At 54.2% G+C, this 26,902-nt stretch overlaps 3 protein-coding genes and 1 non-coding gene across 16 annotated transcripts in view; 3 read left to right on the top strand and 1 right to left on the bottom strand.

Annotated features, from left to right (window-relative positions):
* Positions 1 to 16,741, top strand: part of CPEB1 (cytoplasmic polyadenylation element binding protein 1) — a 39,000-nt gene extending 22,259 nt beyond the window's left edge. For 10 of the 12 annotated variants that reach the window (XM_032700148.1, XM_032700146.1, XM_032700152.1 and 7 more), the window contains 9 exons: positions 7,705 to 7,919; positions 9,437 to 9,686; positions 9,958 to 10,071; positions 10,175 to 10,279; positions 11,154 to 11,290; positions 12,342 to 12,540; positions 14,126 to 14,220; positions 14,417 to 14,497; positions 15,213 to 16,741. In XM_032700148.1, the coding sequence (XP_032556039.1) occupies positions 7,705 to 7,919; positions 9,437 to 9,686; positions 9,958 to 10,071; positions 10,175 to 10,279; positions 11,154 to 11,290; positions 12,342 to 12,540; positions 14,126 to 14,220; positions 14,417 to 14,497; positions 15,213 to 15,326 (1,310 nt within the window). In that variant the 3' untranslated portion in view covers positions 15,327 to 16,741. The remainder of the gene's footprint in view (positions 1 to 7,704; positions 7,920 to 9,436; positions 9,687 to 9,957; positions 10,072 to 10,174; positions 10,280 to 11,153; positions 11,291 to 12,341; positions 12,541 to 14,125; positions 14,221 to 14,416; positions 14,498 to 15,212) is intronic. The other 2 variants (XM_032700149.1, XM_032700147.1) reach the window with 2 other exon arrangements.
* A 630-nt stretch (positions 16,742 to 17,371) lies between these two features.
* RPS17 (ribosomal protein S17) lies at positions 17,372 to 19,968 on the top strand. The gene is made up of 5 exons (XM_032700161.1): positions 17,372 to 17,488; positions 17,692 to 17,843; positions 18,242 to 18,347; positions 19,388 to 19,453; positions 19,839 to 19,968. Exons 1-5 carry the CDS (start codon positions 17,486 to 17,488, stop codon positions 19,917 to 19,919), a joined length of 408 nt encoding a protein of 135 aa, XP_032556052.1. The 5' UTR covers positions 17,372 to 17,485; the 3' UTR covers positions 19,920 to 19,968.
* LOC116793118 lies at positions 17,967 to 18,095 on the top strand. Its single transcript, XR_004359383.1, has one exon. It is a non-coding gene; the product is annotated as a small nucleolar RNA SNORA71 (small nucleolar RNA).
* A 439-nt stretch (positions 19,969 to 20,407) lies between the features above and the next one.
* On the bottom strand, positions 20,408 to 25,905 carry TERB2 (telomere repeat binding bouquet formation protein 2). 2 transcript variants are annotated; one of them, XM_032700160.1, is made up of 7 exons: positions 25,215 to 25,905; positions 24,381 to 24,462; positions 22,975 to 23,120; positions 21,916 to 21,974; positions 21,020 to 21,108; positions 20,813 to 20,898; positions 20,408 to 20,738 (listed from the first exon to the last, which is right to left on the bottom strand). In XM_032700160.1, the coding sequence occupies exons 1-7, from the start codon at positions 25,276 to 25,278 to the stop codon at positions 20,593 to 20,595; spliced, it is 672 nt and encodes a 223-aa protein (XP_032556051.1). In that variant the 5' UTR covers positions 25,279 to 25,905; the 3' UTR covers positions 20,408 to 20,592. The 2 variants fall into 2 exon arrangements, with proteins under 2 accessions (XP_032556051.1, XP_032556050.1); XM_032700159.1 differs by having other exon boundaries at positions 20,813 to 20,901; positions 25,215 to 25,895.
* Positions 25,906 to 26,902: the final 997 nt, after the last annotated feature.

The following is a 26,902-nucleotide window of genomic DNA, read 5'->3' as shown; positions in this document are numbered from 1 at the left end:
AGTGTGCTGGGGCTGCCTGTAGCAGAAGGTAAGAGTGATGCCTGCTCTTCCTCTTCCCCAGCTCCTGCTACCTTAGGCCTGAGTTTGTCCCTGGTGCTGTGTTGTCCCTGGGCCCAGTGATACCCAGGTGTGGCATTGCAGGGTGACCTGTCATTGGGGTGTCACCAGGGCCGCAGGGAGCGTTGGGCCTGTTTGTACAGGTGAAATCCCTCCTGCTGACTTTTTATGCAGTGACTGCGTGTGGAACTGCTGTAAGAGGGCTCTTAGTCCTCTGCAGTGTTCTTGGCAGGCTGGCTTTTTTTTTTTAGGGTAACTCAGAAGGGAACTCTTGAGGTTATCCAGCCCAATCTTCTGCTTGGGGTAGGAAATCTGCTGGAGGGTGGCAGAAATAGCAGTGGGCCAAGGGGGCTGTAGAAGCTAATTCCTGGGGTGCCACAGTGTTCCCAGAACAACACCCATTAAATGGGCATCTCCACTGGGTTGGCTCTGAAACGATCCACTTCCAGATGGTGCTGTGGTCCTTGAGCTGTCCCTGCACAGTCCCTTCCCGGTGCTGCTGTAGGACTGAACACATGGGGTGTGGCCTGGGGCACTGAGCAGGGCATCTCCAGCCAGGGATGCACCCTGGAAACACATCTCCTTGTGCCTGGTCCCTTAGGCACTGGCAAAACAGCTGAATCACAGGTGCTGTCTGTGCTGCTGCCAGCGAAGAGGCTGCTCCTGGGCACGGCAGCTGCTGCCACCCCTTTGGGAGGGATGCAGAGAAATGCCCAGCTCCTTGTCTCTCTGTCTGGTTTTCTCCCCAGGAGTGCAGAGGGAAGGTGAGGCAAACCCCCAAGGCTGTGATGCTGAGGCGTGCAGATCTCTGGAAGATAACTGGGAACCCACAGTCATCACTGGTGGGCCTGCTAGTGCCAGTCTGACAGTGGCTTTGTGCCAGCTGAAGGCCTTAGTGAAGCTCATGTGCCATTTCTCAAATAAGATTGCATTTGAGACTAAAGCCTGTCCTTCTTCCAGTTGTTTTTCCTTCACTACTGCCTTGTCCAGAGGGGTAGGGCCAACAGCCTACACCCCTCACCCTCCTCCAGAGAACCCCCCTTCCTAAAGGGGCTATCCTGGACTCACCACCCCCAGACTGATGCAGCTGAGAGTGAGGATGAGTCACTCTTGTTAGCACAGGTAACACACAGCAGAGTTTGCACCCTGGATGTTGCTGCAGATAATTGAGAGGAGTTTGGTACTTAAATATAGAAGTGTTTGTTCTTGAGACTTGCAAAGCTGAAACTTGTTGTGCAGAATTTGACCTGAATATGTTGGCTTTTAAATCTCTCTGGGACTGATACATGTTAAAATCTGCTGTACTTCAGTGTTCTGATCTTTTTAAAGACAGTTGTGGTTGTGGCAGCCTGCTTAGTGAATGCACCTGGACATTTCTAATTCTAAAGCCCATTCTAGCTGTCTTTTCTTATTTATATATTTACCTTAGGTGTCTGTTCTCCCTTCCTAGAAACACACAGGAGTGAATTCCCTGCCTCAGTGAGCCTTGTTGTCAGCCAGGCCCTGCTCTTGGTACCAGAGGAGGACTTGTGCTCCCTGGTATTAATGCAATAAGCTTCTCTCTCTTCCTAGTTCTGCTGCTGTTTTCATTTTTCAGGGCAAGTGACTTACCATGTTGGTGACAGAACCAAGAATAGACCTCAGGTGTCCTGACTCTAATTCTGTGGTTCAGCTGTGGGATCATGCTGCCTTTTTTATTCCCCTGCCCCCTTCTTAGCAAGCCAGAAATAGCTGCCTGAATATCCTCAGTTCTTCTTCGCCCCAAATGAAGAATCTGTGAGGGCAGAGGTTCCTCTTTTGTAGTTCAGAAACAAAAGGGAGGCTGTGCAGTAGTTCTTATTTAGATGGTGGTTGCTGCTGGTTTGATCACTTCTGCAGTTTTGGGAGCTACTTTTCTGGTAGTGAGCTGGTAGTTGGTTTGAGATGATTGAGACTTCTGTGGTGACACAGCCCAGAGAGGACTGTGTGCCTTGGACTTGGGTTGGCTCCTCTTATGACAACAGTGACTGCTTTTTTCAATGGATAATGGGAACAAAATCAAATTGTGAGGATTTGAGCTGGGTAGGACCTTTGGAGGTATCCAGTGTGCTGCTCAGGTGAGCTCCAAGGGCCTAAGGACAGAGTTCCCCTCCACCCCTGGCCTTGTCCCATGGCTGCTCCGCTTAAGAGGAAGAAATTCTTGTGCCACTGCTCTTGCTGCAGCTTCTTCAGTTTCTTTGTGCCCCTGTAAGAGTTCAGTGGTCTGTAAATGGAAGGGGGAATCCAGTGTCTGCCTTCCCTGTGCCAGGCAAAGCCCATTCCTGTGCTGTGTGGTGCAGCCCCACAGCTGGCTGTGGCTCAGTCGGTGGCCCTGTGGCCCCGTGTCCCCAGGTGTGCTGGCTCCTCACAGGCAGCTCCAGGTCCCACGGCTGCAGGTGAGAAGTGCTAGAACTTCACTTAGGATTAGGCTAGAGTATTGATCACCCCTTCCCTGCCTTTAGCTTTGAGCTGCTGACAGAGGGGGAGATCTCACCCTGGCAGCTTGTCTGGCTGTGTCACTGCCTGACTTAGAGATGTAACTGGAGTTGTAGGAGGAGGTTGAGGTGCCCATTTGCCTTTCAGACATGCAAATGTTTCTCTTGCCATGGAGTTGCTCAGTGTCTGTAGGAGGTGCTGCTTTTTTGGCTGACTAAAACATTCAGCTGCTCCCACCCCACCGGGGCAGAGCTTGGCTGGGTGGTAAAAACTGCAGACGAGCTGTTTTTTTGGAATTGCAGCAGGCTATTGTTTAGAACATCAGCTTTTTTTTTTTTTTTTCCCTTTACAAGCTTATTTGATGCATGACAAAAGAAACTGCACTGTGTTCAGTCTCCAGGGCCTTGGTCATGCTGCTTCCCTGCCCTGTTGCACTGCCCCAAAGTGTATATGGTTCTGCAGCCTCTGGGCCTCAGGTGTCACCTGGTGGGAGCAGCAGCGTGGTGGCACTGAAGTCTGGCTCTTCTGCCTTAGTTCTCTCGGTAAGAGCTTTCCTGTTATTTCTGCAAGAGCATCCAAGCAGAAGGGTGGATTTCCAGCCTTAGTAGTTGGTGGATGCAGGGGAAGTCTTAAGTTTACCATCCTTTCTGTGCTGAGTAGTCTCCCAGCAGATAAACTTCTGGAATCTCCTCTCTGGAGGTTGCAGTGTGGCTCTGTCTAACCTTGCTGGGGGTGCCAGCCAACAGAAGTGACCCTCTGAAGGCCTTGGCATCATGGACCTGCTCAGACAAGTCCTGAACTCTTCTAAATAGGCTTTTTTCAGCCCTGCAGTGAGCTTTGAGAGGCTGGAACATGTCTTCAGAGCACGACTTCAAAGAGTACATGTGTGTGTATGCTCCCCTCACACTCAGGGCTGTGCCAAGCGTGGCACGGAACCGCCTGCGCTCGGAGCCTGCAGGTGCCAGACGGTGCTGGCAGCATAAGAACTGGGGCCTGGCACCCTGCTCCTGCAACAGGATTGCTGTTTCCACCCAGGGGGGAGCTCCCACTGATGTTCTGAGCGTGGGGAGTGAACTTGAACAGAAGGACCTGGGCAGCTGTCAGGTGAGGGGGATTTTTGCTCTGGGAAAGATTCAGTTGCTACATAATTTGACTAAAACCGAACAGTGTCAGCACTGATCTCCTGTTGGCTTGTTCTGCGGGGTGGTCTCCCCAGAGCCGAGCGGAAGCACTTGTTGAGAGGACAGTGTGGTGGTGGCAGAGCTTCTGGTCAGCTCTGATTGTCAGGAGTAAATTCAGTGGATGCTCCATGTGGTGCTTAGTGCCATGGGCTAATTGACAAGAAGAGCTGTGTGCTCCAGGGTTCCGGGCACGTGCTGGGAGTCTTAACTGGCAGGTGGAAAAGTAAAAGCTGTTCTGAAGCTGTTTGGATTGGGTATTGGGCATCTTGCTGGTTTTTAGGCCAACTTTCCCAGGGTATGCTGTGAAGTGTAGCTTGTGCTGATGGAGTGATCTGCTTGAGACTGGGTAAATTCACTTTAAAAGTGGTAGTTCAGTGGTTGGTAACTGGACTTAAAGGATAATTTGGGGTCTGTGGGCAGAGTTGGCCTCAAGAGTTAAAACCAGTGCCTGGTGAAACCACTACTGTGGGCTCAGGGTAGCTGCTTATTTCTGTGAAGTGTCTGGTTTGGTGTGATGGCTCCAAGAGGCTTGTGCTCCCCTCAGTGTCTTCTGGAGCCCTGGGATGATGCAGGAATTAAGGTGCATTGCAACAGCATTGGTCTGACAGCATTTACTGGGAAAAGCTCAGCTAAGGAGGATGAATGGTTTTTAAAATGCTCTTTCTCCAGTGAGAGCCCTACATGCCCATGACCTGGCAGTGCCACATGGGTGTCAAGGCTGCTCCACAGAACTCTTAAACCTGCCAGTGCTGGGCTGACACGCTCTGAGATGGAGCAGAGCACACTGGCTCCGGATCAGTCGTTAAAGCTGCAGCAGTGAGTCAAAAGTCAGCACTGAGTTTCTACTAAAAGCTCCTTTCCTGCTGTCCCCTGCAGAGGAGCGTTGGCATGTGCCTCCCTTGCAGAGCTGAGCAGAGGCAGGAAAAGTTCCAGAAGCTCTCCCCACATGGCTGCTGTGCGAGCTGTGTTGACCCTTCAGTTAAAGTTTCCCCTCTAGATGTGAAAAATACTTACTTCTTTGCACTCACTTTTTTTTCTTAGTCTGTTTCCCTGACGTTTGCTGTTTCACTTTGGGACTTGCAAGGATGTTCTTGACACCAGGAATTGTTGATGCATCCTGCCATGCGTGTTGGGAATGATTATTCCCTTCCATGAGCTGTCTGGTTGGGAGGGGACACGAGGACAAACTCTCAGGGAGAACTGTGGCCACAAGGACTTTTGAGGGCTTTTAGATGGCCAACCTGTGTTGGGCTCTTGTGCCCCATCTGCGAGGAGGGGTTGGGTGGGTTGGAGCAGGGAGTTAGAGCAAGATTCCATCAGGATAGGGGTGAGGAATAAAATCTGGTGTCTTATGCTGATGTTTCCTAGGCCCCTAACAGGCTGGATTCAGGCACTCAACCTGGTCACTCAGCAAGTGTAAAGGAGGAAATGCTGAGCATGGCTCGTGGCTTTTCCTCCCAATGTCCCTGTGAGAGGCTGTGGGTACCAGCTGAAGCTGAGTCAGGCCCACTGGGGTGATGTGGGGTCTCCCACGAGCTCAGTGTATCCTGCAGAGCGTGTAACCAAGTGCTGCCTGTGCAGAGCTGTCAAAGCTGCTGGAGTGGATGGAATCCATCTGCATTAACAGCAGAATGTCAGCGCTTCCAGGACATGAGGTTAGGAGTGGGGCAGTTGGAGCCAGCAGGATTTTGCCTGGTGGTTAATGTTCAGACAGTGGATCCCTTTAAAGGCCAGTAATCCTGCTACTCCAGTGTGCTCATACTGGCCTTACTGGTTTTGTAGCTGTGGTGAGAGCTGAGCTTTCCTGAGAGAAATGTGTAAGTGGTGGCAGGGGTAAGGGTGAATAAATGGGGCGGAGCAGCTGGACCCTGTATGCCTTTGGGAGCTCCTTATGAGCTCCCAAACCCTTGCTAGTGCATCCTGAATGGAGTTGTGGTCTCTCATCTCCAGTAACCAGGAGATGAGGTGCAGGACAGCATTGCCTGGTAGCAAACTGCCTGGTACTTGCTGCTCCAGGTCTCTGGAATGCTGTGCAGCCAGGGTCAGCACAGGGCTGCTCCCTGCCCGGCGTTCCAAACCCACTGTCCTCGCTGGCTGGGGAGGAGGAGGGCGTCAGTGCGGGAGCGTTTGGGCCATGGGATCAGCTGCTTTGCTTTGCCTCTTGTGCTGTTTAGTGACTAATCAGATTTTGGAGCCTGTCGGACACATTCAGCTGTCTCCCTGGAACAATACGCCGGCTGTATTTTTAAACATGTCACGTGGCTTCAGAGAAGTCAGTGGAGCAGTGTAGTGTGGCTTGCCTGGGCTGGGAGATGCTCTGCCCTGCTCTGAGCCCTGACTAGGAGGGAGCAGCGTCCTCCCTGGCTCCAGCCACCTTCGTTCCTTCACCTCCTGGGGCTCTGCCCAGGTAAGGACTGCTGGGCCGACTGGGATTTCCCGTGGCTGCAGGGCTGGGTGTGAGCACAGGTGCTGCTGTTGGGGAGAGCCAAGGGCAGGACGTCCCTTTCCAGGTGTGGTCAGAGGTGAGTGTGTAGTCCTGTACTGTAGCCAAAATAGGGGAAACTTGTAGGGATAAGGCTCTGCAAATGTGGGAAGATGCTGTGACTGTCACTCAGGGCTCAGCTGGGTTGAGGGAGATGCTTCAAGTAAAGGACCTACCCATACCTGTCTGGGATCTCTGTTGGTGTTGTGAGGTTTCTCCCTAAGTGTGAGGCTGGAGATGCTAGTTCCACAGCAGGTGTGCCTCTGGATAATGTGACTTGGGACAGGTACAGCATCTCACCTCGGGCACCTCAGCAGGTTTCTCTGGTGCTGACACTGCCTTGTCCTGGTGTCTGACCGTAGTGTACTTGAAGCATGATGGCATTTTTACTTTCCTGGACTGGGAGGTGTTTTGGATTATTAATCCTCATCTGCACAGGAGCTGCTGAAAATCAAGATTAAAACCCTGTGGTCCAGCTGGCTGAGATCAGGTGGGGCTGGAGGAGCTGAAGTGGATCCCAAACTTGCTTTGCTGAAAACTGAAAGCTTCAGGACAAGCTGCCTTGTTTTTCAAGCTCTGAATAATTGAAACCATTTCTGAACGCTTTGCTCTTTCCATTGGGTTTGGGGACACATTCAACTTGCTGAGACTTGCTCCTTTTGAATAGAGCTGACTGGTGGTGTACCCCTGTGGGATCCTGCCTGGCTGAGCCTGCCCTATGCTCTCCCTCCTCCTGGGTGGCAGCTGCCTGGACATCACTGACCAGGACATGACTTTGACCCCTTGGTGGTCTGGTGCTCTGCCTGGGGGACAGCTCCATTTGCAGAGAGGAATTTGCCTGGATTCTGCTCAGTGGGAGACACACCTGCTGTGTGAGGGAAGCAGTCTGGCGAGTACCTGTCTGTTGGCTCTCAGGCAGAGGCCTGACCAGACAGGCTTGTTGTGAACAGGCACAGGGCTCACTGAGGGCTGCAAAGCCTCTCTATCAGCAGACCAGGCTGGCACCTTCCTGGCTGCCCATAACCACCTCCTGGTGGGGCTGATGTGAGGCAGTATCCCACCTCTGAGCTTGGCAATGCCTGCTGGTGTGCTCCTCTCAGCCTGGTGTGTGCCCTCATTGCTGGGGAGCTGCACCCTGGGCTCCCAGCTTGCTCTGGCACAAGCATCAAGAAGTGGTGTGGGCTGGTCAGAAAGGCCTGTCCAGAGCACCTCTGAGATCCATATCCAGGTTTTGGGGTTTCTGATTCTCTCCCAGACGAAGTGAGATTTCTGGCTGATCTCAGTTTCAGGGGATTAACCCACCCTCATGTTCGTCAGCCACACCAAGCTGCTGCTGCTGGCTCCGGCTGTGCAGCACTGTGGCACAATTGATGGCAAAGAGCTGTGGAGAGGGTTGGTACCTGCCAGAGGTGCCACCTCCCTGACATGCCATTTGTGGGCTGGCAGGAGCCCGGTGCCTCTGCCAGAAGAGCTGAGAGGAAGGCGGTGTGTTGTGCTGCAGCACTGACAGACACTGTCTCTCTGTTGTAGTTCTCAGCATGCTGAGTAACCCTCTCGGGAATGTCCTGGGGAAGCCCCCACTGAGTTTCCTGCCTCTAGACCCCATTGGTTCAGACCTGTCAGAAAAGTTTTCCACGCCGTCGCTGAGGAACTCCCGGTCCCTCCTGGACTCCCGCTCCAGCAGCCCCTCGGACTCTGACACCAGTGGGTTCAGCTCTGGCTCCGACCACCTCTCAGACTTGATCGTAAGTTTGGGTCTCGCGCCCACTCTGTGGTTCCTGGGATCTTGCTGTGTTTCTGGGGAGCACGGGAGAGCTGTGGGGGGCTGCCGGGGAAGGGAGTGCTGGAGGGAACTGTCATACCCGTGCTGACACAGCCCAGGGTCTGGGAGAACGGCTGCTCATGCACTCCCTCAGCACAAGCCAGTAATATCCTCATATTTTTTCTTCTAAATTAATATTTTGGCTGTTGGGCTCTGTGCTTACAGCCCTAATGGGTTATAGTAACTCCCAGGGAGGTCTGAGTGCTTGAGCTGGTGTGTGTCAGGGTGGGTGTCTTTGCCCTGATTCCAGCAGGGAGGTTGCTGATGAGCACAGCTACTTCCAGCGTCCAGCTTGGACTTCTCAGGAGCTCCTGTCCCTGCCTTTCATTGCCCTTCCCGTTTGCTGACTGCAGTTCCCCATCTCAGGGCTGTTTCTTCTTGAGCAAACTGGGTCTAGCCTGCTCCTATTCCCTAAAGCACAGCTAAATTTGGAAGGGAGGGAGCACGGCGAGTGTCAGTCTCGCTGCCCTAGTCTGTGCTGAGCTCTGTGAGCAGCAGCTCTGGATGCCAGCAGGACAGCCTGGTTTGCAGCCAGCTCAGGAGGTGCTGCTGCATGGCCTGACCTGGCCTTGGCACAGGAGGATAAAGCCAGGAGCTGCTCCTGGCTCTGCCACAGTGTGACTGTGGCCTTGACCCCTTGGACAAGGGGTTGGGATGTGTGTGAAGGACACAGCTGACTGGATGTGGGATTGATTTTGTTGTGATCCACCCTGGAGAATCAGGATCTGCTCTGGAAGTGGCTGCAGCACCCTAGGCAGGGATGGTGGCAGGCAGCGCAGGGCACAGGGCTCTGTGCTGGCCTTGTTTGGGAAGGTCAGGTCTCCTGGCATGGCCCTGGTGTGGGCAGCTGCCACAGGGATGGATCTGCAGCACAGCTGGCACCGTGAGCTGCACAGTGTCTCATATCCCTGCTGCTCCTTCAATCCATGCTTTCCTTCCTCCTGCACTGGGAGGGGCATGTGAAACCTGCTGGCTGTGGCCAGCAGTGTCCACTTCCTGGTCAGGCAGGCCTGGAGTTGGGCTGGAAGGGTGGGATCCAGCTGGTGCCTTTGGAGCTGGTGGATGCTACCAGTGAGCCCTGCCCACTGAAGCCATTCCTTCTGGGGGTTACAATGTCCTTGGAGTTGTGCAGCAGGGGGTAACTGTTGGCTTTGTGGTCTATGCGGTGCCTCCTGCTTAACAATCCCTGCTATTGATCATGGGCATGGGGGGAATGGCTGCAGGGATAGGCCTTTGCCAGGGAAGTTCTGGTCCTGTGAGGGTGCTGGGGCAACTGGGGGGCTACTTTCCTGCTTCTCCTAGATGTCAGAGGGTTTCAGGAGATCACTGAGAGCTCCTTCTAGTGCCATGGGTGAGGGCACAGCCCCAGTGTGGTGCCTCACCCCGGCATTATGCGCTCTTACTCTGGAGCTGGATTTCAATGTGGGCTTTCTCTTACAGTCAAGCCTTCGCATCTCCCCACCTCTGCCCTTCCTGCCTCTCGGTGGGGTGTCAAGAGAACCCCTGAAGATGGGAGTGGGATCCCAGCTGGATCAAGATCAAGCTGCCCTGGCTGCAGTAACTTCCTCCCCAGCCAGTGCATCGAAAAGATGGCCTGGAGCATCTGCGTGGCCTTCCTGGGATCTTCTGGACTCTCCGGAAGACCCCTTCAGTATCGAAAGAGAAGCCCGGCTTCATCGGCAAGCAGCAGGTGAGTTGGGGGTGGTCCTGGTAGGCTGCAGGGCCAGGGGATGGTCCCAGACCTCTGGTGGTGTCTGTGCAGGCACCATGGCTGGGCATGGAGCTTGCACAAGAGCAGGGCTTTCTCCAGGCACAAGCCTGGCTCTGGCTCCTACCTGCTGAGAGAACAGGCAGGTGTCTGGGCATCTCTGCTCAGCCTGTAGTTGGGGAACATGGGGGAGACCTATGAGAGAGTGGGAAGGAAGTGATCCTGTACTGAGTGTTACTGGTGTCTGTCCAAGCTGTGAACGAAGCAACCTGCACCTGGAGCGGGCAGCTGCCTCCCCGAAACTACAAGAACCCTGTTTACTCCTGCAAAGTGTTCCTGGGAGGAGTCCCATGGGACATCACAGAAGGTGAGCAGCCCCTGGCCCCACACAGAGGCCTTGGGTGTTGACATGGGGAAGGGTGCAGGATGGAGTTGTGGGGGCACACTGACCTCTCTCCTTCTGCCTGTAGCTGGGCTGATCAACACTTTCCGTGTTTTTGGCTCCCTGAGTGTGGAGTGGCCCGGTAAGGATGGCAAACACCCACGCTGTCCTCCCAAAGGTAATATGCCTAAAGGTAATAGCGACACGGTAGGGTTACTTTTTTCCCATGCTATGTTACAGCACGGATGCTGGGATGGTACGGCTGCATGCTGGTCACTGGATGGTACAGAGCACCCTGGGTAATGTCCCGCCCTCACCTGGGTCTGCACCTGGGCTGCAGAGTCACCCCCAACCCAGCGTCCCCACCCCTCCCTAGCAGGGCTGGAAGAGCTATGGGGTGATGGGAACCTTCTCTGGTTTGTTTCTGGAGCTCCACATGGGGCTGTGGCTCCAGATAACAGCTGGTCCCCACTGCCAGCATGTGGTGAGTCCAGATGGGCACCCACAGCACACTGACAGCCTGGGGACCAGTGAGACAGCAGTGTCCAGGGCCTGATCCTGTCTGGAGCAGCTGGACTGACATGTTGTATAAGCAGGAGGGAGTTCTGGGGTAGGAAGTGGCTGTTTGGTGCCCACTGGCCCTGTTCAGGTACCAGAGCAGTGTGAGGCACAACACTGGCACCCATGGAAGTGACTTTAAAATCCTGGACTTACCTTTCTGAGCCAGGATATTCTAAATGTGAAGCAGAATCCGTTTTTCTGCAGGCCTCACTGTGGCCAGGCTGGTTGGTGGTACCCACTTGGCATGTCCAGGTGTGGTTTGTGCATAAGAGACAGTAGCCCCTGTGGATGTGGGCATTCTGCCCCTTGCGCCACGCTGGGTTTGGGCTCTTCCCAGCTTGGCCATACTCTGGATTGTACAGAGAGTCTGCTGGGGACAGCAAGAGCTGTCACACAGAAAATTCAGGTGGCATCTGAGTGATTTTGAGGGTGTCTGCGAACTGGGATGATGCCTTCCTTCTCCACCACAGTTCTAACAGCTGCTTCTCTCCCTTCCCCTCCAAAAGGATACGTGTACCTGGTGTTCGAGTCCGAGAAGTCGGTGCGTGCTCTGCTCCAAGCATGTTCCCAGGACCTGCTGAGCCCCGACGGGCTCAGTGAGTACTACTTCAAGATGTCCAGCCGCAGGATGCGCTGCAAAGAGGTGAGCAGAGCCACAGGGGCAGCAGGGGATGTGGATGAGATCCTTGGAGAAAAGGGAAGCAGGGCTGGAACAGCAGCAGCAGGAGTGCTGGCTCCTGGCTGGCCTTAACTGGTGTGTTGCTGTGGTGGGGATGTGTCAGGGCCCTGTCTGTGTCCTTCACAACTGCTTGTGTTAAACTGATGTGGAGCTTGTGGGTTGGTGGCAGACCCTGCCTTCAGCTTCAGTTAGCTGGAAAGGAGCATGGGAACAGGGAATTCTACTGCTCCATTTCTTCTGAAATCAGACTGGGATCCCTCTGATGCTTTGTCAGGCCTCCTCTGCTTGCAAAACTGATGGCTTTCATGTTCCCCAGGCAGATACTTTAGATCCCAGGTTGTTCCCTAGTGCAGCCTTGTCTGGCTCTGACTTGTGCTCTGGAGGTACTGAGGCTGCTGGAGGCTCCATTTGGCCTTCCAGGAAAGGGGGACCTCAGATCAGGGACCACTGCCTGAGTTAGGGGAGTTACAGGATGGAGATCCAGCTCTCTTACCTAGACAGGCACAAACTAACTTGCTCCAGACAGCTCTCCAGGTGTCTAGTGATTGGCAGTGCTTCTGTGCTTGGTGATTTAACTCTACCAGAAGCTTTTCCTCTCTGGAACCCTCCATCAGCTGCTGAGCAGATGGGAGCTCCTGTTGGAGTTGGCAGTGGGTGGGTTGTTCCACTGATCCCCTCCAACAACAGGCTCCTGTGCTGGGAGGCGTCCGACTGGGCCATAAACATTTGGTGCAGGTATGTGGATTGTCTCCTGGCTGTGCCAGCCTGAAGGGACTGGTGGCTTAGACTCCAGTTTGGCTGGAAGCAGGAGTTGGTTTTGTTCTGTTGTGGACTCTCCAGATGTATTTGGAGCTCCAGAGCTGTGATGCCCTGGATGCGGACCCTGAGCAGCAACAACGAGTGACACTTGCTGCTCAGGAGTGTGGTCTGAGGGTCTGGGATGGCTCCTGTGAGCTGAGAACAGTGTGTGGCTCTGCAGGCTGTGCTGACCTGCCCTGTGTGTGTGTGGTTCCAGGTGCAGGTGATCCCGTGGGTCCTGGCCGACAGCAACTTCGTGCGCAGCCCATCACAGCGGCTCGACCCCAGCAAGACGGTGTTCGTGGGGGCCCTGCACGGGATGCTCAACGCAGAGGCCCTGGCAGCCGTCATGTATGACCTGTTTGGAGGGGTGGTCTACGCTGGCATCGACACGGACAAGCACAAGTATCCCATTGGTAAGTGACAGTCCCGCCAGCATCGTGCTCTGAGGAGGCTGCAGTGGTGCCCTTGGCTTGTCCCTCAATTGGAAGACTGCCCAGGTGCCAGGCTCTGGGAGCAGATGTCTCTTCAGCCTCTCCTACAGTCTGTGCTCCTCCTGACCATGGGGAGACAACACCAATCTTGGAGAGGGCTGTCAGAGTTGACGTGCCTGGGAACTGGAAGATCCTAGGTTATTCCAGAGCAGCTTGAGGGTTTTAATACCCCTTTAGGCATTGCTGAAGGGTTTCCTGTCCTTGTTTGGTGCTGTTAGTGATTGTTGGATGCTGCTGCAGCTACTCTTCCATCCCTGGAACTGAGACAGCTGTGGGTCTTACCCACACTTTAGGCTCTTGTCACTGGAGCTGAAACACTGCATGTCATGACATGTGTCCCCTGTACCTCCCTGATGGCCTCATGGGCCAGGGGACACCACTGAGGTGATTAGTCTGTGTGGGAAAAGCCCTACAGCGTGTACCTGAGGACCAGCTTTCCAGGCTCAGGCTGCAGCATGTCACAAACTTGAGGAGGGACTCTGAATCTCCTGGTGTTGCCAGGCAGGAACATCATCAGAGCTTGGTAGTGCAGAGCTGTCACTACTTGTCACTGTCCTTGGACAGTGGTCAGGCTTTTCTGGGCAAGTCTTGTGTTTAGAACTTGCCCATGGTGCTGAGAAGCCCTTGAAGTGTCTTTAGGGGGACAGTCCCAAGGGGGTGGGAATGGCAGAATGAATGACTGTTAAAGCAAATTCTGTGAGGCCATAGATGAAATATCACAGAATCTCCCTGTGCAGGGCCTGTGAGGTCCTTGGGTATGACCCCAACCTCCTGTGGTTCATGCAGAGCCTGTGTTGCTCCAGGTAGGCAAGAACCCTCTCCCAACAGCTCAGTGGTACTTCCACCCTTGGAGCTATCCTAAAGTCACAACAGTCTGCACTCAGTTCTGGTAACTAAGCTTTGCCCTGATTGTTTGTGCTGATTGAGGCATCTCCTATAACTCCAGACTGGATCCAGGCCCTCCCACTCATGTTCTGTTCCATGCTCTGGGAGGGGAATGATGGGTTTGGGTGACACTTGGTGCTGTGGCTGAACTGGAGGAATCTGCTGGTGTGTCAGTCCTGGAACACCTGGCACTCCCCTTAGGCCCCAAACAGGAACTGGGAGGAAAGCATGGATGTGTTTTCCCAGAGCTAAACAGAACTTGGCTGGAAGCAAGTGGTGCAGGATTGCTGCTGACTGGCAATGAGGCTGCAAAACATAAGGCTCTGGGGTGAGGGGGAGGCTGCAAAGAAAAGCTGCTGAGCTGTCTCAGCACCGGCATATCCCAGGCGCAGGTGTGGAGCCGCTGCTTTGCTGCCCTTGGCAGGGCTGTGCCAGCCTCCCTCCAGCTGCTGCTCCTCCTGGGAGTGTGGGGCCTGGGCAAGGGGGCAGGCAGAGCTCCCAGGCCCTAGAGACCATATTCCTGCCAGAGCTGAGCTGTGCTGGGGAAGGGGTGGTGCTGGCAGTGGCTCCCCCTCAGCCCCCACTGGTTCCTGCCTAACAGTTGTGGTCTGGCTCATTCCAGGGTCAGGACGTGTCACCTTCAACAACCAGCGCAGTTACCTGAAGGCTGTGACCGCTGCATTTGTGGAGATCAAAACCACCAAGTTTACTAAGAAGGTGAATGGGGCTGGTGGGGTAGCCCAGGGAGGGGGATCTGTGTTGTGGCTGGTGCTGCTGGGGGCACCACAGCCCACAGGCAGAGGGGAAGTGGGGAGCTGACAGCCCAAGGGGTGCTGGGGATGGATGTGGGGTACCCAAGAAGTGAACAGTCACCCCAGCACTGCTCTGTGCCCACTGCCTGGTTCTCCTGCAGGTTCAGATCGACCCTTACCTGGAGGACTCCATGTGCCAAGTCTGCAGCTCCCAGCCCGGCCCATTCTTCTGCAGAGACCAAGTAAGGCTGGTTCTCTTGTGCCAGGAGCAGTGGTTTTGTGTTGGTGTCCAGGGATGCCTCTTGTCCCTTCCCGAGTGGGCAGGATGGGGTGCCCAGCTGGGAGTGAGCCCTTGTTTTGGAGGAGGGGCAACTCTGGTGTTCACCAGGAAGCACAGGCACCTTTTCCCCTGCCTCAGTTTGGGAATGGTATGATTCTGCTGGTGTTGTGCCAGTGTGTCAGGGCCTACTGCGGGATGGGCTGGTGCCTCTGAGGGGGGAGAGGAAGGAGGGGAGGCTGCTGCTCTGCGAGCTGTGACAAGCTGGAGTCAGAGTGTGTCACCCTGAGGTCACTCGTGGGGCTGCCCAAGGCACTGGGGGCTCTGGCTGACCTCCCTTCTCTGCAGGCAGAGGAGCTTGGCCCAGGGTCTGGTGGCTTCCCACGGAGTCAGAGTGGGAGATGAGCAGCAGCAGCTCTGCTCCAGGGGCAGAGATGCAGGGGAGTTGGGGCAGAGCCTGGCTGCTGCCCCAGTACCCAGGCCCTGACTTTCAAACTGTTCAGAAGATGGAAGCTGGGCACATCATGCCATCCCTGGCATTCCCTCCCTCTCATCCACGGATCCACGATGCTGGCGGGGGCTGCTACACGGGGCAGGGAGGGAGGGGAGAAACTGCTTTGCTTCTGGCAACCTTTTGCTGCTGGAAAGCCCACGGTGTTGCTGCTCTGCTCTGCCCACAGATCTGCTTCAAGTACTTCTGCCGCTCCTGCTGGCACTGGCAGCACTCCATGGAGGTCCTGCGCCACCACCGCCCGCTGATGCGCAACCAGAAGAACAGGGACTCCTCCAGCTAAAGGGCGCCGGGGCCGCCGCAGGCGCAGGGGAGTCCCTTGGAGAACCTGCCGAGTGGGGAGCAGGGAAGCGCCTGCCGGAGCCAGGCCCGGCTGGGAACGTTCTTCCTGAGGACTGACGGGGAAAAAAAAACAAAACAAAACAAAAAAAAAAAAACAACAACAAATCTTACATTCATGTTTGCACTTGCTGGTCTTTTTGTTTCTGCACTAATGCACAGTGAGTTTTGTTGGGGTTTGTTTGGGGGTGTTTTGAGTGGGGGGGAGCGCCCCTCAAGCCATTCTGCAGTTCCCAGACTTTGGTTCCTGGTTTGCTGACGAGAAGCAAAAATTGAAAATGAAGAAAACCCAACCAACCAAGGGCCACGTGTCGCGGGGGTGTCGCCGCAGGCACCTCCGCCTCAGTTTTTTTATTTTTTAAAGGCGCTTTTTTACATTCCTTGCAATACTGGTGGAGAGAGCGCAGGTCTCATTGGTCATTGTTTTGCCGTTGCCATACAGTGCCTTTCCATTCATTTACCCCCACCTGGACGGCGTGACCTGGGTGTTCAGCTGGCGTTTTTTACTGTAACAACAAAGGAGACTTTGCTCTTCATTTAAACCAAATCATATTTCATATTTTACGCTCGAGGGTTTTTACGAGTTCCTTTTTACACTCTTAAAAACAGTTTTTAAGTCGTTTGAAACGAGAGATTTTTTTCTTTCCTGGCAGCTTTTAACATTATTGCAATTTGTGTCTGGGGGCTGCTGGCGGGACGTTGTAAATCAAGAGGTTTGCAACGGGACAGGCCGGGCTTTGTTTTTGTTTTTGGATTTGAAACTGGATGGGATGATGATCTCTGAGCTGCTGTATATAGTTTTAAAATAGTTTGTTGCACTTTTTTAAGTTGCACTTACGGGGGGTTGATAGAGGTTTTTAATCACACAAAGTCACAGGACTTAAACCTTTTCTTTTTGTAACAAGCTAAAAAAGGGCTGCGTTTCGGTGGACGATTAAGGTTCCTGGGAGCCCTTTCTCTTAGAGGGGACAAGTAATTTTCCATTCCTTCCCGAGATGTTTGGAGTAACAGTGCAGTCGACTGAAATGCTGCTGCTGGGATTTGAGACCTTTAATTATGCCGATTATTATTTTCTTTTTTTTTTGTTACTTCCCCCTCTATCGGAAGCTGTGTGCCAAAGAACCAGTGTCATAATTTCTCCCTCTTTATTATGATGATTTTTTTTTTTTCTTTCCTGCTGAGCTGATGTTGCATTGTTGCATATCCCAGCTGCTCTTTGTGGGGTTTTGTGAAGCTGTTTGTGAAGTCTCTACCTCATTGTAGTATATGCAGGCAAGACTGCACTCTCCTACAGACGCGTGGAGTAAGCTGTGGTGTAGTTTTTGGCACATAATAAACACGTTGCAGCAAAAAAAAAAAGCCCTTTCTTGTGCTCTCTACTGCAGGGGGGTTGGGGAGGTGTCTCTAAACTTGGGAGGGCTGTGGTGCCTCTTCCAGAGGTAGGGGAAGGGGTATGGATGGAGTTATGGATACTGTGGGTGACTTGGTGGGAGGGAGCTCTCTCTGCTGGGAGGTGTGTTTTTAGATCCCACTTACCAGAGGTGCTCGTGGGACTCCTGAGCTCTAGCGTCCTTTCTACAGGGGTGGGGAGGGCTGAGTGGGACTTGGGGTGCAGTGGAGGATGCCCACAGTGGGCACCCTTGGGTGCCCTATGTCCCTGGAGGGTTTTGGGGGGGGGGGGGGTAAGGTATTGGGCTCCTTCCTTGTGCTCTCTTCCAACTCTGCAGCCACCCGGGTGTGGTCATGCCTCCTTTGGGGCTGTGTGATGCGAGTTTGTGGGTGCTCTTATGTCTTTCACCACAGCCTATCCTGGGATGTTTTGGTGCCTCAGAACGGCCTCCTGGGCGGCTCCGTCCCGCCCTGGGGACACGGAGTGGTGCTGGGCAGTCCGGGTGCGGCCCCGGGGCCGAGCGGGGCGGGCGGCGCTGGGACCCTGCGGAGCCCCCGGGCCTGAGCCGCGCCCATCCAGCCACAGCCACGCCCCGTAACCACGCCCACGGCGCCCCTGTGGACACCCTCCGAGCCGCCAGGGGGCACTGTGCGTGCCGTGCGCTTCCGGCGCCTCCCGTCCCCGCCAGCTCTCTTTGCGCGGCCGCCGCCGACATGGTGGGTCCGGGCCCCGCCATCCGTCGCCATCCGCCCGCCGGCCTGCGGCGGGAGCGGCGGCGGGGACCGCGCGGGGACCAGAGGGAGCGGGGCGAGGGGCTGGGGGGGGCTGCGGGCGCTGGGATGGCCGGGGGAGGGGGCGCTGGGTGGGGAGGCGCTGGGCCCGGGCTCGGCGGGGCCTGACCGGTGCTGGCCCCGCGCAGGGACGCGTCCGGACGAAGACGGTGAAGAAGGCGGCGCGGGTAATCATCGAGAAGTACTACACGCGCCTGGGGAACGACTTCCACACCAACAAGCGCGTGTGCGAGGAGATCGCCATCATCCCCAGCAAGAAGCTGCGCAACAAGATCGCAGGGTGAGGAACGGGGGCGTTCTGGGTGGGGTTGGGGCACTGAGGGTGTCCCGGGGGGTTCGGCCCGGGGAGGTTCCGGGTGGGGTTTGGGCAGTAAGGGGTGTCCCGGGGGAGGTTAGAGCCAGGCCCTGCATTCGAAAGTGATCACGGTCCCGCCCGTGGCCGGGTCATTGATAGTGCAGGGAGAGGAGCGCGAGAGCTTTCCCGTGTTTGGGGGGGTCCCTGTCCCCCCCCAAACCCTGTTGCTGTCGGACACTTCGTCTCTGATGTCCCCCGGAGGTGGCGGTACATTGCCGGGGTGGGCGGTGACAGCTCCATCTCCTCATCCCCCCGCGGTTGGGGGTGTGAAGAAGGGTGGGGGGAGCCTCGGGGAAGCCCTGGACACCCCCGTGTCCCCACAGGTATGTCACCCACCTGATGAAGCGAATCCAGAGGGGACCCGTCCGTGGCATCTCCATCAAACTGCAGGAGGAGGAGAGGGAGAGAAGGGACAACTACGTCCCCGAGGTGAGGCTCTGCCGTTGCTCCCTCCTGCCTCAGCACATCTCCATCAATAGGTCCAGATTCCTTTAAAAAAACCCTCAGCTCAGGGAGGGTTTGGATCAAGGGGGCTGAGATGGACCCCTTCAAACCTACTGCTTGGGGTGGGAAGGGCAGCTGGTTTCTTGCATTTTGGTTTTCCTAACTTTAAAAAGGGGGTTAAAAAACAACTTATTGGGAGGCAGGAGGGTATTTCAGAGCAGCTGGAAACCTGCCCTGCAACCAGTGTTGCTGGAGAGGAGGAATTGGTGGCACCCCTTCCCCTTAGCCCTGTGCTCTAAAGATCCCAACCGTCACCTGGGCGAGGTGCTCCAAGAGCATTTCCTGTGTTCTAGGGGCTTGATCCCCTTGCTCCCAAAGCCAGTGGCCTTCAGGCACAGTGCATTTTACCCCTCTCCCAGATCTCCCTGGTGGGCTCCTGGCAGAGCTGCTGGTTTCTGTGCTGCACAAACCTCGGTGGTGCCAGGGTGTGGTTACCTTTGTATCCAGAGCTTGCAGGGAAGGAGCATCCCTGCTGCAGCTGTTGGCACAGTATCAGCTGAACTTGCACTGTTTCTTAGAAGAATCCCAATGTGATGTAGCTCTTGGGGAAGGAAACCCATGGTGATGGAGGTTTGGGGTCCAGAGAGGGCTGAGTTTCTCTGGGATTAAAGAGCAGGAGAGTGTAGGTGTGGAGGTGGGACACACTGTGGGCTACTACTGTTCGTGGCCAGAACTGGTGCAGTTGCAGGCCCAACCCCAGCAGCCTTGGCCTGGAGCATACTGGGCCTTGGTTTTCCAAGGATTTGCCATAAAACAGGCTCTTCTCTCATGCTGTGGCCTCTCACCACGTTCTGTCAAGAGAACTGGGCTCCATTGGGGTCCTCTTGGCTCTGCTGCTTGAGCTCTTCCCCAGAGTGGGCAGAGAGATCCTATTTGCAGTGGGACGGGACCGGAGTGGCTGTGGGGACGCCCAGGGGGTAGTGGGGCTTTATCAAACCACATCTCTGTCTCCCCTCCGTCCCCAGGTCTCTGCCCTTGACCAGGAGATCATTGAAGTGGACCCAGACACCAAGGAAATGCTGAAGCTCCTGGTGAGTGGCCTCAGTTATCCCCTGCATGGTCGGTGGCATGTCCTTGGCACTGCTCCCACTCGTGTTGGCTAAAGGCTCCATCACTGGGGACATGGTGGGGGTCCCTCTACCCTGGGTCCTGCGGGCAGATTAATTCCTATATGGCTTTTGGGAGGGGAGGGAGAGACATGGTGGCTTTGCCATGGGCAGGGTGGGTGTGCTCCTTGCCCTCCTCTCCAAGGATTCCCTCACCATTTTACTGATCTCCAGAGTGGGGTGATCTCCTCCTCTTTAGGAGACTTGAATTCCCTCATGGTGCTGCCACAGCACCTTCTCGCTCCCCACCCTCAGTGGTCACTGGGCAGGGTCCTGTTGCTGATCCTGTTATTCCCGTGTTGTTTTCCAGGACTTTGGCAGCCTGTCCAACCTGCAGGTGACACAGCCCACAGTGGGGATGAACTTCAAGACGCCCCGAGGAGCGCTCTGAGTCCGTCCCTGTGTGTCACTTTTCCAATAAACGTGAGGAAACCACCTCAGCCTGCCTGGTCTTTGGACACCTGTGTCCCTGGGGAGGAGGGAGGGCAGGTTCTCAGGTGCAGAGGACTCAGCACCTTCCTGTTTGCAGCATCTTCTTGAGTTCTTTTCTGGCTGCTTGGGGTGTGAGGATCAAAGTGGTGTTTTAGAGGCTCTCCTGCTTTTGGGGCCATGGGAGAGAATGACCGTGGTGGCTCCTTGGAGCTTGTGGGAACATGTGCTTCCCTGAGCAGGCAGCCCAGGGTCAAGCTGTGCCAGAATTAAAGCTGCTTTTTATAACCCCACTGGTCACTTTTAAGTGCTTAAATGAAAGGGAAAAGACTTACAGTTACTTGATAAAATAAAAGCAAGGAGACCTCGATGTGTCCTTCCAAGGAAAACTGTTCACAGCCATAGCTTAAACCCCCCTCCTGGTAGGAATAAAATGACAAAACATTTGTGTTTTGGAGAGAAATGTCTGTATTTGTGTTTGTTGTGAAATTTAGGTAGTTACTTGAAATATTTGCAGTAAATTTAGCAAGTGTTTGAATACACATTGAACATGTTGAGCTGCAGTCGGATAATTTATAAATCCTCTCTGGCAGCTCTTAAATTGGGAAGTTTTTGCTGCTCTAGCCACCTATGCATTACAATTTCCTCTTCATTTTGGTCTTCTTCTCACAGTAAATGCTAATTTTGGTTTGAACCCAGTAGGCTGTGTAGCCTGACGTGCCGGGGATGAAGTCGTGGAGCTCCCCTTCATATTTCTTCATGTCCCGGGAGGAGGTGTAGCCTGGGCAGGGAAAACAGGCTCACTGGGGTCCCTGCTCCCCCCCTCCATCCACAGACCTTTCCAGGTGTATTTACCTGTCACCATGTTATTCATTGGGTATTTCTGGAGGGCACGGTATGGAAATTCCCCCTGGGAAGGTGCTTCAGAGCCTGTTTCTTCGCTGCTGTATCAGGGTGGGGGCAAAAAACATTCTGTGTGTTAGTTCCTGTGCACTGGGATCGCTTGGAATTTGGGGGGGGGGGGGGGGTGTCCAAAATCCACCATCCAGGGTGGGAAAATACCTCTTGTCCAGATCTAGCGCTCCCTCCTCAGGTTCTTCCTCACAGCCATTTCTTACTGCCTCAGCTTCTTCTGTTGGATTTCCGTTGGGCTGTGAAAATCAGCACAGGGTTGAGTTAAAATGGTGCCCTTGGTCCCCCCCAGAGCACCTGGGACACGCTCCAGGAGTGGAATTGTTAAGGCTTGTGATTTCAGGTGTAATTTAGAGTTTAATTTTACGTGTAAGCACATTTTCGCTTCAGAAGTGCTGGGAAGTTGCTTTGAAAGGAGAGGGGGCACAAATGAGAGGGAAAATGCTGCACCAAAGGGTTGAGCTCTGCCTGTGGCAATCAGTGTCCCTGGAACGGTGAGTTGGGCATCTGTCTGAGCATGGTTTTCCTTGGCCCTCCTTTTGTTATTAATGTATTTATAAAAACACTTATTATCCTTTACAGACATGGCCAGACTAAGTTATAACTGAGTTTTCGCCTCTAATGTTCTTTCTGCCTGATCTAACTACTTCCTTAAACACTTCCTGAGTGTTCCTTTTCCCCAGGATGACACACCCTCCTTTTTTCCCCCTAAGTTCCTGTGAAAGCTCCCTGCTCAGCCAGGCCCATCTTAAAGAATGTCCAGCTTTCATCAGTCCCTTTGTTTTTAAGGTCAGCTTTCCAAGGCACTTTCCAAACTGGTGCCCTGAATAGACCAAAGTCAACCCTCTGGAAATCCAGGGTAGAGGTTTTGTTGTTGACTTTATGGAGTATTAAACACTCCATTTTGTGGTCGCTGTGCCTCCAGCTGTTTATACAAGACTTGATCCTGTATGTGGGCTGAGGGTCTGGGATGAAAACCAGGTTCCCTGGAGTTCATACAACCCTCATTTTTTTAAGCCACACCTGTAATGAATTTCTCATCTTACCTTTTCTTCAAGGACATCCACCTGCTCCCAAATAAAACAGCCGATTTTCCTTCTGATTTCTGCCAAGAACAACAAAACAAATGACTGAGAGCATCAAATAACGGGACTGTGGCCTTGCTGCCTGAGCGAGGCCCTGCAGGTGCCTCCGAGGACAACAAGGCCAAAGTGCAAGGTCCTGCCTCTGGGCAAGGGCAATTCCAAGCACAAATCCAGGCTGGGGGAATGGATTGAGCACAGCCCTGAGGAGAAGGACTTGGGGGTGTTGGTGGAGGAGGAGCTGGATATGCCCCGGCTGTGTGAGCTGGCACTGAGAAACCCCCTGTGCCCTGGGCTGATCCCACAGTGTGGGAAGCAGAGGAGGGGGTAATTCTGCCCCCTCAGGTGAGACCCCACCTGCAGTGCTGCTTCCAGCTCTGGGGTCCAACATCAGAAGAACATGGAGCTGCTGGAGTGAGTCCAGCTGGGGCCACAGAGATGATCTGAGGGCTGGAGCCCCTTTGCTCTGAAACCAGGCCGGGAGAGCTGGGGGTGTTCACCTGGAGAAGAGAAGCTCCAGGGAGACCTGAGAGCCCCTTCCAGAGCCTAAAGGGGCTCCAAGAGAGCTGGAGAGGGACTTGGAACAAGTGCCTGGAGGGACAGGGGAATGGCCTTAAGCTGCTAAAGGGTAGTCTTAGATTAGAGATTCAGCAGAAATTTTTCACTGTGAGAGTGGTGAAGCCCTGGCACAGGTTGCCCAGAGAAGCTATGGCTGTCCCAACCCTGGAAGTGCCTAAAACCAGGGCTTTGGAGCAACCTGGTCTAGTGGAAGGTGTCCCTGCCAGTCAGTGGCAGAGGGTGGAATGAGATGAGCTTTAAGGTCCCTTCCAACCCCAAACCATTCTGTGATTCTGTGATAATAGATGGGAGCATAAGCTGCCTCCGGGGAGGAGGAGCCACTAGAGCAGAAGTGAATTCCCTCCCTGCAGAGAAGTAACTGATGGTCCTGGTTTGCAAGAAGGCTGAGTTCATGGGGAAATCCCCTGGTGGGAAAACCCAGATGGATTTTTTTTTTTCCCTGACCTTCTTGCAGGCAGGCAGGGGGCAGGATGAAGTGGCCCAGAACCACCGAAGGCTTCTCCGTGGCACCAGCGCGCTCACATGCCGAGAGGTAACGGGAGTGAAAGACTGTGGCTCTGCCCTCCAAGTATCTGAGGCTCTCGTGTATGCTGGAAGAGAAAAAGAGAGCTGGTTTCCAAAGGTGAACCTGGAAACAAACCAAAACCAGAAAGTTTAGAGGGATGCTGTCATTAAAACCATCCTGCTCTGATATTTTTGCCAAAAGCACTTAATTTTCTGTGATTTTCTGTCTATGGGATTCCAGCTGCCAGCAACCTTGAAGGAAGGAGACCATGGACTGGGTAAGCATATTTGTAGGGATTAAGTGGCCCCACTCTGCTCTTGAGGTGAAACTCCTTTAGGGAGGGCAAAAACCTGACTTTCCTTGATTTATTCTTCTCCCTGCTGGTCCCTGCTCGCACTGATCCCTGCTCACACTGGTCCCTTCGCACAGCTGAGCAAAGAATGGTGGGTGGAGGGTGCTCAAGTCCTCACCGTCCTCCTTAGAGGGGAACTAAATCTTGTTTGCTGGGTTTAACGGTATGGATAATGATTAAATGGTATGGATAATGATTACATTTTCCCCAAGAAATTATCTAAGTACATAGATTGAATATGTTTTTTATAGATATTTACACAATATATAGTTATATATAATTCCCCTGGGAGAACAGTGCAGTCAGGCAGGAAGTGTGGCAGAAGGAATGTCGTTATTCCAGGTTTCTCGGGGTTCCCCTCTTGTGCAGCTGAGCAGGTGGCTGAAGGATTCCAAAAATCTAAGCCACTTCTAAACATTGGTGTGTTAAAAAGAAGCTGCTTAGTCCAGCCTAGCAATGCTGGAAGCATCGCAGCACCCTTTACCATAAATATATTTACATGACAGTAAATAATATTCACTGATATTGAGGAAGTGAGAAGTCTTTCCCTACATTTGTACGAATGTTCTGGAACTCTCTAATCTTTTATATTAAGCATTTCTGTCCTTTCCCAGCCATTTTTACCCCATGGTTCCTTTCAGAGTTAACTCACACCAGCTTTTTACCTCTGGGTTCCTTCCTTGGGGATGGTGTCACCTCTGTTTTAGACCCTGTTTTTCCAGCAGATAATTCACAGGCAGTGAGAAACCAGTACAATTAGTGTCATTGATATCAGAGTTAAGCCCAGCTCAACACATGGATGGTTTTTTTCTGTTCTGTCTGCTCACAGTGTAGCATGGGTGTGAGTTTCCCGACTCCACCAGGCAGTAAAACCCCAGCAGATCCGTACCAAGACTTTAAAAACACCCCGCTGACTTTTATAGGGTGTCTGTATCCAGGAAATAGTTCCCACTAAATACATTAAAGCCATAGACAAATGCTTCCATCACCCACCTGCGGGTGTCGGGGTGGGTGGCATCGCTGCTGAAGAGGTACTCGGCATCCAGCCAGTCAGTCAGTGCCCCTCCGCCGGCCACTGTGGGGGGACAGGGGGTGAGGGGAGGGTGGGCATCCCAGAGGGTTCCCATTTCAGGGTGACCTGTAATGGGGATGTCTGGTTGTGGGGCCCCAGGGGTGGGGCCTGTAATGGGAGCTGTGGTGGCCCTGCCATGGCTGTGGGACTCCCACTGCCCCACTGAGGGTTCAGGGCTTTTCCTCAGTGTGGGAGCACCATGGGCTGCACTGGTACAGGTGGAGCTGGCCAAACCCATGCTCTGCCTGCTGTGGGGGGCTCAGACCCACCGAGGGGTGGCGGGGCTGTGTCCCCACTGCTGTGCCATTAATGAGGGGTGGCGGGGCTGTGTTCCCCTCTCATCCCCACTCAGGGTGCCGAGGCTGTACTCCCACCAAGGGGTGATGGGGTCATGCCCCCTCCCCACCCCCATCCCCACTGATGGGTGGCAGAGTTGTGTGCCTACCGCTCTGCCCCACTGAGGGGTGATGAAGCTGTGCCCCCCTCCTCATCCCCATTGAGAGGTAACAAGACTGTACCCCTCCTGCTCTGCCCTGCCGAGGGAAGATGGGGCTGTGCCCCCATCAAGGAGTGACCGGGCTGTGCCCCCCCTCCTCAATCCCTACTGAGGGGTGACGGGGCTGTGCCTCCCCACGCTGTTCCGCCCCAGCGAGGGGTGACAGGGCTGTGTTCCCTTCTCCATCCCTCCGCGGGCTCCTGCCGGCTCGATGCCGCCGGGACTCCCCCCGGGCTCTGCCGCCGCCGGTTCCCCTCACCCCAGAGCCCCCGCGGGCCGGGGCTGACGCTCTGCGAGAACCAGGCGCGGCGGCCTCGGAACATCGCGGCGGGACAGCCCTGAGAGGAGGTGGAACAGCCCAGAGAGGAGGTGGGAACGCCCTGAGGCGAGGCGGGAGGAGCCTGAGAGGCGACAGTGGCGGGAAACGCCGGCGGGGGGACGGGGGGAGGGAACGTCGTGGAGTTGTGCCGGGGGAAGTTTAGGCTGGATATCAGGGAAAAATTCTTCCCCCAGAGGGTGGTCGGGCACTGAACAGGCTCCCCAGGGCAGCGGTCACGACCCCAAACCTATCAGATCTCAAGGAGTGTTTGGACCTCGGGCACAGGGTGGGATTGTTGGGGTGTCCGGTGCAGGGCCAGGAGCTGGACTCGAGCCCTGTGGATCCTAAGTTGTTCTAGAAGTTTTTCTCCCAAAACCACACATATTTCATTGACTCGGGAAACAGCTGGCTTGCAGCAGATTTGCTTGCATTTTATAAGGCAAAAATGAGGCTTGTTTCATGCTTTAAACTTCCCAAGATATGTCTCAGGATATCCTGTCTGCTGGGAACTGCTGATGAAGAGCCAGCATATCTTGGAACCCCAAGGATGCTGGATAAAACAGAGAAGGTGTTTCCAGATACTGAAATCCAGATCAGCCTCTAGGATGGGCATGTGTTGTTCTCCCACAGACAGGGGATTTTTCAGTAACCATCAAAATATTTCCTACGTAAGAGCAGAAAAATGCCAGACGTGCAATGAGGGCAAAGACTTCCCCCGTGTGGGAAGATGCTGACACAACTTTTGGAGATAGGTTGTCCTGCATTGCCTCCACAGTGTCTTCAGCTTCCGCAGTCGATTCCACTAGGATGAAGATTTCCTGGTGGAGGGGCTACCCAGCCATTACTCTCTAATGCTCTTGAGGATAGTAAAGGTGGAGCCAAGATGGTGGAAAGCACGTTGGTGGCCCTTTGTGATCCACAGGATCCCAGAACGTGCTCCACAGCTCCTTGGGCTCACGCAGCAGATTGAGCTGCTCTGCAGGGGACTCTGGGGGAGAAGTCCAAAGCTTTTCCTCCTTCCTAGACCATCTTCTCCCACACAAGGACCACTGCTGGGGCTGGCACAGTCCCTGGCCAGTCCCCTGTGTGGTGGCTCTGGTAGGTCCTGCTGTCCCACGCTGGGTGACAAGCCCTGTACATGACCACTCAGTTGTGACCACCTCACCTCTCTTGGTTTTGTTTTGAACACTCTGATGAGCCCAAATGGATCACCCATAACCAGGCCCTGCACCCCGGCAACCTCCCACCCAGATGCTGGAATGCAGTTATAATGCAAAAAGCTACAGAACAAGCCAAGATCCCTCAAAAATCTCAAGTGGGTGTTCTGCATCACAGCAAATCTTAATATACCAAGATGAGACGTGCAACCCCCTGGTCTCCAAGGACCCTTGTTCACATACTCAAGATCCACACTGGTCAGGTTCACCTCACTCTAACACTCCTCAAGCAATCACATTGATTTCTTCATAAAATAGGGTGATGGGAATAGCACCAGTTTTGGGTACTGGCATCAACCCCCCATGGTATGACAGACGACTTCCCCCTAATTGCTCTTCTCCACAGGGTCAGCCACAGGGAACAGAAAAACAGAACTGAAGTTTGCTGACACACACTTTTCCCAGGCTCAG

This window comes from Chiroxiphia lanceolata, chromosome 12 (assembly GCF_009829145.1).
Source record: "Chiroxiphia lanceolata isolate bChiLan1 chromosome 12, bChiLan1.pri, whole genome shotgun sequence".
Lineage (NCBI taxonomy): Eukaryota > Metazoa > Chordata > Aves > Passeriformes > Pipridae > Chiroxiphia > Chiroxiphia lanceolata.
This window is presented reverse-complemented; position numbering and strand designations above follow the sequence as displayed.